The 10,602-nt window shown below is 39.9% G+C and overlaps 1 protein-coding gene across 1 annotated transcript; it reads left to right on the top strand.

Moving 5' to 3' along the window:
* Nucleotides 1-799: 799 nt before the first annotated feature.
* wnt9b (wingless-type MMTV integration site family, member 9B) lies at nt 800-10,444 on the top strand. The gene is made up of 4 exons (XM_058768395.1): nt 800-958; nt 2,078-2,331; nt 3,731-3,996; nt 7,328-10,444. Exons 1-4 carry the CDS (start codon nt 873-875, stop codon nt 7,796-7,798), a joined length of 1,077 nt encoding a protein of 358 aa, XP_058624378.1. The 5' UTR covers nt 800-872; the 3' UTR covers nt 7,799-10,444.
* The last annotated feature ends 158 nt before the right edge of the window (nt 10,445-10,602 follow it).

The raw sequence follows: 10,602 nt of genomic DNA, 5'->3' as shown, positions 1-10,602 counted from the left end.
CATAACACTCTTTGATTTAGTATCAGCTTAAGTGTTATCTGCTGTATTATTTCAAAGACTTCAAAACAATTTTAAACTAAACAAATTGATCTCTATTCAAGAATCCAACACTGATGACAGAAAGACAATTGTGTCTCCTCTTAAACGTTATATTCACTCATATTATTCACATTTCACAAACAGGCCTATGTCTCATTTGTATTGTTTGGACTGGTCACCGCAAGCAGGAAGTGCACCTGGCACACCTCCGTCATAAAGGTGGGTGTCTTAAACAAAGAAGGTGACATCATAAGGGAAATGTGGAGCCCGGTTGGTCAGTCACTGATGGAGGCGAGAGGAACTGAGATGAAAGATCAGTCATGATTAGCTCATTATATCTTGTGCTTAGTGATGACAACCGCATCAAAGACGCCAGTGTGTTAATGATGCTGAGGAAATGAGAATGGAGCCACAGTTTGTAAACAAGGTGTTGGAATAAAACAAGAGTAAACAGACGCTCATTATCACTCATTATTATACGGAACTCAGAAAAGAACAAAAATCAGAAGAAGAATATTTATAGCAAGTGTTGATAAATTTTTAATCCATATCTTCCATGATCCGAAATAAAAGGAAAGTTGTCTGAATCAGCCCTAAATACATGTGAACCATTCAGCAGGTAAACGCACCTGCTAATATGAAATATCGTTTCCCTGGCAAAGGGCGGAGTGACTGATGATCCAATAAGTTTGGCGCGCCTCACCCCTCTAGGGACCGCGCCTCCCCAAGGGCTAAAATGAGTTTCTGCCCCTTTAAGAAGTTGAGCTGTCCAGCACAGCTGGGATTTCAACAAGGACAGATAGCGCAATGAAGAGCAGCGTCGACCCGTCATCATGTGCACCGGGCTTCCGAGGACTGCCTGTCCGCTGCGACTTTTTGCCCTCTGCATCCTTCTCTCCCACGCAGCAGCCTATTTCGGGTCAGCAGAGACTTTTATATCCTCTATCTTTTCTGAATTCATGGAAATTGCCTCTGACTGCATTATTGTTGTATTCTACACGGAATCGAATCATTTTAAGTTGCGGCAACAGGTGGAGATATTTGGTGATATTGAATGTCCCATGCGCAATTACGCATATCTTGTTATTGGTTGTATGTTTAACAATAACGTTTAACACCTACATTGCAGTTTGTCTGTTACAAATAATCAAATGAGGCAAAATTAAATAACTGTTTGTTGAATGTGGCATTTTAAAAAGATCTAAAATGAATTATTTGAATAAGGAAGACAGACTTTTTGTCTGCTCTTAAAAAGTAGCTACAAGTAACACAATTAGATGTAATTTATTTTTTAAACATTGATGTGTCTAAAATATTTCACCAGTGTGCTTCTGGTCGATTATTGGCGTTGAGCGCAGCGCAGTGTATGGATCCAGATGTCTTCCGATGGTTTGGCACCGCGTCCTTACCCTCGCACTACCTGATAATTAAGATCTTTCTGGCTTACGCTCATAGGACGTTGCCCCACTGGTGTTTATAATAAGAATCCTATAAACACGTAAAAACACTCTGCAATTGGTTTTTATTTAAGAGTGCTTACTTAAGTTTGTTAAGCGCCACAGTAGCGTTTCCAAAAGCCAAGGGCGCTCAGACTAGTCTACTGAGTGACTGGGGAAAGAGCACGTGTAGTTTTGTGCATTATTTATTCAAACACGACTATTCAAATGAGGTATTTAAACACATATTCAAAGCACGTGTGTCATCACTCGGGCATTCTAGAGAGAAAGAGAGAAAAAAAAAGTTAATTTGTTGCCTTAAATTTTCAAATAGAGTAACTTTAGTGCCAAAGTTTAAACTCTCAAAACGTATTGGAAATTGGGATGAGAGAAATAATTGTGACAAGTTGTTTTATAACATTATGATGAAAACGTTTTACACTCTGTCTGATGTTTAAAAAGGTCTTGAAGGTTTATTTTAGTGTAGCCTATTTAAAATGTAAGGTGTTTGTGAACAAATCAAAATGAACACCCTGCTGAAAAATAAATGAAAGGTTTCAAATGAAGTATTTTAGTGACTGTAGTGTGCATGTTATGGTTAGCCTTACAGGTCGCGAGCCTCTGGTTTTTCTGCCCGGTCCATTTGCCAACGAGCCTCCGAACGGTAAAGCGCACCTGAAGCAATGCGAGCAGATGACTTTGACGCGCCGGCAAAAGCGCTTGTGCCGGCGAGAACCGGGGCTGGCGGAGACTCTGAGGGAATCTGTCCGCCTCAGCCTCCTGGAGTGCCGCTATCAGTTCCGCAACGAGCGCTGGAACTGTAGTATGGATGGCCGTGGAAGCCTTTTAAAACGAGGTAAGATAGGAGACCCTTCTCACAATATTGGTGTTCCATTCTGAAGACTTGACTTTAAAAGCAAATTTCTGTAAAATTTTAAACAAATATTAAGTGTTATTAACATTGCTTTTGCCATCTCAAGCTAAATGTACAAACGTTTAGTGAAATGTTTTACAATATGTTGGAATATGATAAGGTTGACAGTTCAGCCATTTTAGCTTTGCGCTCAAGGTCATGAAACTACAAGTTGTTGTTTATGGAATTGTTCATAATTGAAATAAGATTACCAATAAAATGGTATGTCCATTTAAATATAGATAGATAGACTGTTTCCTTAGGAATATATAATATCACATAGTAAAAATGATAAACACTTTTTAATTGTTGAAGCAACTGTTTAATGTTAATATGGAACAAAAAGAAATGACCTAATCTTGTGAGTTTAAAACCCACAGAACACAATTGTACAATTTGCTGTTTGTTAGCCTTAAATTAGTCAGTACTACTTATATATTGTCAGAAAGGCAATGTTTTAGCATTAACAACTATGCAGAAACCTCCATGTGGTGCCTGCTTCCAAACGAACATGTGCGTAATGTGCAGGATGTGAATGTGAAAGCCATGCGTAGGTCAGTCCGCTGGTAATTAGGGACTTGGGAAGCGCGGAATCCCTGTGCGGTGAGGCCTCGCGGGGCCAGTTGAAGTATTTTTATCTCGCGGAAAAGCGCCCAGTTCTCAGAGGAAAAGGGCGGCGTGATCGCGCGCTTTCATCTGACAGAAAACTTAGTCAAAATAATAATTAATTGGATCAAAATACACGCCTTGTCTCCGCTCTGATCTAAGCAAACAATAATACAAGGAGGTTGCAAGGAAGGATTATGCTTAAAGGATCGTGACAAAATACTTAACACTTAATCGGAAAAGTTGTAGGCATATAGTTCATGTTAGAGGGTTTCCATTATACCTACAGGCATGATAAGGGTGGTCATTTCGTTTAAAGTCGAGTTTTAAATAATAAATGTGGTAATAGAAATGTATTTCAAAAGAGAAATAACGCATAACTACAAACAAAGATCCAGTAGCCTATATACTGTGGACATAGTTATCAAAACTGTTTTAGAATTCCTTTATTTGCAATCAGAGATGATTGTTTTTATTAATAGGCCTATTAGTTAATTCGTAAAAAGTGCTCAGTATTTAGCTTGTAATGTGAACTCATGTCGCCCCTATGAGGCGACCTATTACATAATTTATATTACAGTCATCATCTTCTTTCAATGAACGTTATTTAAAACAGTTTTCAAAAGCACTGGTAGGCTGATTTTATTTATGTGTACGACTTTTTAATGTCAAAAAAGAGCTGTACACTTTTAAAGCAGTCGCTAAGCGCTCATTTATGAATGCATCACTTCATCAGGCTTTAAAGAGACCGCCTTCCTGCTCGCGGTGTCATCAGCAGCGTTGTCGCACGCACTGGCCAAAGCGTGCAGCTCGGGGCGCATGGAGCGCTGCACCTGCGACGATTCTCCTGGTCTGCAGCACCGCGAGGCCTGGCAGTGGGGCGTATGCGGTGACAACCTCAAATACAGCACTAAGTTTCTCAAGAAATTCTTGGGGCAAAGACGTGTCAGCAAGGACCTGCGTGCCCAGATCGACGCTCACAACATTAACGTTGGCATCCGGGTAAGACGCAAAATATTAATAGCCTATCATGTACGCTCTTTAGTAGCTATAAAGTGTACAAAGGGGGTTTTCGTAACGATGTTTCCCCAGTGAACCATTCTCTAATGAACATTGTAAATAATCTAAACAACCTTTTTACACTATAAAGAACCATTAGTAGAACTGAAGGGTTCCATGGATGTCAAAGAATCTTCATGGAATCCTGTATAAAAGCTTTATTTTTAAGAGTGTAGCCTACATGATCCAGTGTCTTCCAAAGCTTAGAAGAGAACATATGTAAGGGTTAACTCTTTCACACTATACCATACTCTCTTTGGTCGATGGGGTGCGGCCTTCTAGTTCACTGTTGCCCAAAGGAGAGTTCAGCGAGTGGGGTGAGGCAGGCAGGTGAGCAGGTATTGGCCAGCTCTCTAGAGCCAGGTGTTCCTTCCCCTGGTCCAGGCATGACAGCGCTTGCTGTGGAGGCCCTCTTCAAAATTAGAGGTCTCCCATGAGGGCGATTATGCAGAGGCCTCTGTAATATACAAGCATTTTTTCCACCTACTGTATGCCTCCTGCTCTACCAGTCTCACTGCTGCTGCTGCCGCCGTCGCCACCGTTGCCGCCGCTCTCCCAGACTTTCATAAATCCTCATAACATCTCTCAAAACAGTTCTGTTACCAGGAGACTGGCAGCCTCAGGGAAAGACAGAGGGAACGAAAAAGGGGGAAGGTTTACGAGGTTCACAGAAAGAGTAAGAAAAGAACGGCTGGACAAACTCGGATCTTATCTTATCAGTCTCCGGTTTTGTTGTTTCCCACAGTTGACACCTCAGGCCACAGATGGCGGTTAACAAAAACAAGCAAAGGTGGCTGAGGTCTTGTTTTCCTCTCCCCTTTCAGATTCTCTCCGTTTCCTTGCTTCTTCTCTGTAAAGCTGATGTGGCCCTGGGGTGGGAGCTCATACCTGTGTAGGGTGGAACACCCCCATCGACCATTTGACCTCCCCATCTCCCCTTGGGCCCTTTTGGATAGACCGATTTGCTCTGCAGCTACCTCTGCAGTATGTGTGAAATGAAGAGAGGAGCATTAGTAGGAGAAACAGATCAACAGTCAACAAGTAAACAATGTGATTTGGCTCCTAAACTCAGAGTACCAATACTTCGAAATTGAAAATGGAGAGCGAGAGAGCAACAGAACAAAGATGAAAATGCTGATCTGAGCATAGATCAGGGATGGTGGTCTTCAAGAGGTGCAGGTCAGAGTTGAAAGACCGCCAGCTCAGGCATTCCCCCTGCATCCATCATCTACACCATGTCAACCCAATGTTTTTAGCTCAGGGCTATGGAGTCCCAGAGTGTCAGCGGAATCACTTGAACAGCTTATAATTTTACAACTTCTATGTTCATTTCCCTCCCCACTTTTGGGGAGATAATCAATAGCAATATATTAATGTGACTTCTCAGACATGTAAAGTAGTTGTTTCTAGGCCAGTGGTTCACAACTTTTTGGACTCCAAGGCCTCCAACTGTCCACAACGATATTTGAAGGCCCCCAGACTTTTTGGTAAAGAATTGAGAAGAAGGATTTTAAAAATACGCTTACTCACAATATCTAACTGATTAAACATTTTAAAAAAGTAGGCCTGTATTCATTTGTATATTTAAAGCATATGGAGGTTTAAAGATTTTAATTTACATGACTTTTTAGGTCTAGAAATTCTACTTTTAAAATTATCCTAGTAAAAAAGTAAGATATTTACATTTATTTCATACTAAGTAGAGTTCAAATCTATTAACATCTTTACTGAGAGATAACTCGAGACTTACTGATATAAAAAATTATAATTAAACTTTATTTGGCGTACTACATGTGCACAATGCACATTTCTTAATATTAAATATGTTTTAATGTCACTTTTGATGAGGATTGTATGATCTTTGAATAATATCACCCTTCAAATTCAAAATATTTAAAGTGTACCTTAAGTATACTTGCAATAGTTCCACTTTAGCACAATCAAATATACCAAGTACATCTTTAATTGGACTTTAGCACTACTTCTGCACAATTAAAGTGCATTAAGTACAAAATTAGTTGTTCCAATTTAGCAGACTTTAAGTATACCAGTTTAGTATACTAAAAGGTATTTTTATTAAGTACATAAATATGAAAATGTATTTGTACTATACTTATCATGAAATAAATGTATTTCAAAATACATTTAAGTATATTTATTTTTCACAAGAGTAAGCTACCTCATATATCCCTGTTTTCCAAGGCCACAAGAATCCTGCTTCCTCAAAGAAAAAAAAAATGTTTTTGAGAGTGTGAAATGTTTGAAAATATGAAATTATTTAGTTTTGAGTCATTTTAAGCCATCTTGAAGCCCCCTTGGAAGTTTGCTGAGGTCCCCTACACTCTAAAAAAATGGTGCTATATAGCACTAAAAGTGGTTCTTTGGCTCGTAATCATAGGGGAACCACTTTTGGTGCTGTATAGCACCAAATCTTGGTGCTTCAGTGGTTCTTCAGCAGTTCTTCACCGTTTCTTTGGTATGACTGAGGGGCTATATAGCGTCGCTACCATATACAGAACCTGTTAAGCTCCAGTATGGTTCTTCAGCGGTTCTTCAGTGGTTCTTTGGGGTGATTAAGGTGCTATATGGCACCACTGCCGCACAAAGAACCTGTTAAGACCCTTTAAAGGTTCTTTACGAGTCAAATAACCACTGTTGGTGCTGTTTAGCACCATTTTTGTTGAAGAAATACAGTGCAATATGGCACCTCTTATGGTTCTACATAGCACCATTTTATTTTAGAGTGAGTCACCCTTGATCCCTTAGTGGAAAACAACTGATCTAGGGCCTTTTTACACCAATGCAATATGAAATAAATTAAAATAAATCACCAATGAAAGGCCTGTTCACACCAAGAGTCAAACCACTCATGATTAGTGTGGTGATCTTGAGTAAATTCTAGTAAATCTCGAGTAAACGCGAATTTGATTCATGGTAATTATCAGGCTTGGGCTCTGGACATATGACTAAAAGCTTATATCTTATTGGCTGGCACATTTCATCACTGGAACAAGAAAAAAAACATCAATACGATCACTGAAGTGTGAATAACTCCATAAAAATGAATTGTTTCTCTTTCAAATCTTCTTCAGTACCAAATATCCATGTGAAAAGGTCATAGCCAATGCGTAAAGTGAGACCAAACTTCAGCATCTCATATTGAATCCTCTCTTCCTCTCCTCAGATTTCTTAGTTTCTGTTTCATTTTCACAGGATCATAATGTTGTATTTGGCGTGTTCATGTCTTCACCTCTGTCTTTTCATTTCCTCTCAGGCGGTGAAGAGTGGTCTTAAGACTACTTGTAAGTGTCACGGTGTCTCTGGTTCTTGTGCCGTGAGAACATGCTGGAAGCAGCTCTCCCCGTTTCAAGACACAGGCCATCTGCTGAAGTACCGCTATGACACAGCCATTCGAGTGCATAGTGTTACCAACTCCGCCACTGGAGAGACCGAGCTGGCAAGCCCACGACGCCACAGCAACACAGGTCCCCGTCTGCGGCCCACCGAGCTGGTATTTCTGGAGGAGTCACCCAGCTTTTGCAGGCCATCTCGCTACTCCCCCGGGACGGCCGGCAGACCGTGTTCAAAGGACACCAGCTGCAGCAGCCTGTGCTGCGGAAGGGGCTACAACACGGCCCTCCGCCTCACCACCCTCTCCTGCCACTGCCAGGTCCGCTGGTGCTGTCACGTCGAGTGTCAAACCTGCCTCCGAGAGGAAGAGGTCTATACCTGCAAGAAACATTGATAGCAAGAAGGAAATTGAGAAGATGAGACGGAAAGTGAGGAAGTTTGAGGATTGTTAATGCGTCGGCTAGACGACTAGTAGAATTGTGAGAAGTTTGGAGGTTGTGATAAGGAAAAAGATGTTGAGGGTGATCTGCCAGTCTTACCTGGCTTAGTTGAGATGGATAAATCACTTTCTTAATTTCTGAGCTCCCACATGGAGTTCCGAACAAAAGTTCAGGAGGAACATGTTCATTTAATATGACCAATGAGTGCCTGAACAAGCATATATAAGTACCTTTTGACAGTTCTTCCAGCATTCCTCCACCACCCCAGCTCCACCTTCTTGATCGGTTACCACAAAAACCAGTCAAGGAAATCTTACTTTTGTTCTTCAGCTCAAATCCTTTATCGTGGACCGCAAGCAAAATATGTATACCTCCTCTTCATTAAAGATTACCTGGCCATGGGTCCCAGAGCATTTGTGAGATGCTTGACTAGATTGAAATTTGCTTTTCTGCTGTCAAGGAAACTAAATGGAACATTACATAATGTTTCCTAGTTTAGTGGAGGTTTGAATTGAACCAGACCACTTTTTTGTTCTGCAGCAATAAATCAACCTCACTGGGATGTTGCCTGTTGAACGGTCTGTGTTGATTACACACGTATGGCAATGGACTAGAAATCTGCTGTGTGTAGTTATACTCAAACTGATAGTTTGGAAGTGAGACGGCAGTCTGCTCACTTATATTTCTGACTGCTTGTACTGTATATCTCTCTATTGCTCTGAGAGTCCACATATGGCTTCAAAATATACTGAGAGTATGAAGCACTTATGAACGCATTTATTTGTGAATATTATGATAGTCTTTTATATTTAGTGAAGAAAGTACTTGCGTCTGTTACGATATTCACAGTTATAATGCTTAACAAAGATATATTACAAATGGGCGGCGGGGGAGTGGTCGTGCTGATAAACTGGAAATCTACTGGGACACAGTCTACTTTCATAGAATCTAATGAATGTTAGAGAAAGTTATATAATCGGAAATGTTTTGTTTTATATATTGAATGGCCATTAAATGGCTGTATCTGGTAATGGATAGGAATGTATTTATTGCAATTAGATAAAACTGATCGACTGCTGCATCAACTTTGAGTACACTTACTGGTGTATTCCAGAGTGCATTCACAAATTTACACCTTTTTATTTACATTTGCCATATTGCTGCATGATTTCCCGCTTTTCTGTGTAGAAGTATGTCAAAAACACAAGCATTAGGGATCGAACGGAATAAAGTGTATCATTACAGCATGACCCAAACATCACCTCTCCCTACAGCTGCATATAGTGTGTGCAAACATCTGGGCTTCTGAGTATGTAGTCTTTATTCTACGGTTTCCCATCAAGGGCAAGGAGAGTGAGTATGTCCCATCCAGAACAAAGGAAAACATCTCCTTCCCTAGTAAGCAAGGCTCTCTGGCCTATAAATTCTGTAAGCCCTTTCATGTGTATGAAGCCTTTGATAAAGTCCATTCCAGTCCCTTATTAGCCCATTACCAATCAGAGCAAATAACAGTGCTTTTTCTTCAGAATGTGCTGAAAGCAGAAAGAGTTGAAAGTAGGTATGCTGGATGCCCAATTGAGGCCTTTGTTACAGGGATATTTAAATAAATATATATTTTTTGTAATTTTTTGTTTATCTTTAGCTTCATTTTTTTATGTTGTTTTTGCTGTTTGTTTATTTTACAGTTCTTAGCTGTTTTGTTTTCTTTATGAGTGGAAATGTTGAAAATCAGTTCTGTAGGTGCACTGCACATAAAGGCACATTTTAACTCCGACACAAAGTATTACTCATAAATGTTTTCTGTTAAAATTAAACATTACATGCATTTATTCACTAAACAACTGAAACTCAAATTTAAAGTATGAGAATGTGAGCGTGTACGTGCCTACTTCTCTGTGTGTGTGTGTGTGTGTGTGTGTGCGCATGGTGATTCTGGGAAGGCAGAAAACTGCAGTAAAATTGGCCACATCAATCAAGTGAAAGAAAGTCCAAGCATTCGGTGACATGCCATTCAGCTGAAGCATTTGTAATGTCTAAAACGTTTGCTTCAAGAGGGTTTCACTTTGACTAAGTTCAAGTTCATATGCATGATATGAAAGCTTTCTCCTGTAATTGATTCAGTTTCTATGAAAGAGACTTTACTGAAAAAAGAGAGTTCTCACACTGAGTCAGCACATGCAAATATCTGAAACCCCAAACGGTGGCTGTGAAAATCCAAATGAGATTGTTTTATACTTCTAAGTGTATGTGTGTGGATGTGAGCTTGTTTCTCTGCTGCAACTGATGAAATGGTAACATTTATAGCACAGACATCCGTAATGAACCCCCTGTCAACCTGCGGGTTATCGAGTCTATGTGTTTGTTTGTGTTGTCATAGCTTTAACAGTGTAATGTTTCACTTTGTGATTTCACGCCGGGGATTTTTGCTACTACCTCACCCGGTCTATAGGGGAAATTAAATAAGATGTTTTTTCTTACTAGATATTTAATACAATGCTTCTTTTAAAAGCTTTAGCCTGAAATACAGATGCATTTACTCCTCTTCTTTTTTACTTTTGTGAGCGATTTCCTTATTTAAGAATCAATTTAGCATATTCAAATAAAATACTACATTTGTAAAAATGGTGTCTGACATTTGCCAACAGATTGACCTCTTCAAATGAAAATTAAAAATGCTGACTTCCTTTCTGTTTCTCGCTTTCTCTCTCTCTTTCTGTGTTTGTGGTTGCACACCTGTCCAGAGCACTGCACGCAAACA

Source organism: Onychostoma macrolepis, chromosome 03 (genome assembly GCF_012432095.1).
Source record: "Onychostoma macrolepis isolate SWU-2019 chromosome 03, ASM1243209v1, whole genome shotgun sequence".
NCBI classification, from domain to species: Eukaryota; Metazoa; Chordata; class Actinopteri; order Cypriniformes; family Cyprinidae; genus Onychostoma; species Onychostoma macrolepis.
Note: the sequence above shows the minus strand (reverse complement) of the source record. Positions and strands in the feature narration are given on the sequence as shown.

What these genes read in the sequence shown, in the direction of transcription:
- wnt9b (XM_058768395.1), top strand. Translation starts at nt 873, where the DNA reads ATGTGCACCGGGCTTCCGAGGACTGCCTGTCCGCTGCGACTTTTTGCC. An exon ending in TGGAAGCCTTTTAAAACGAG is followed by an intron (nt 2,332 to 3,730) that starts GTAAGATAGGAG and finishes TCACTTCATCAG; the next exon opens with GCTTTAAAGAGACCGCCTTC. An exon ending in ACATTAACGTTGGCATCCGG is followed by an intron (nt 3,997 to 7,327) that starts GTAAGACGCAAA and finishes ATTTCCTCTCAG; the next exon opens with GCGGTGAAGAGTGGTCTTAA.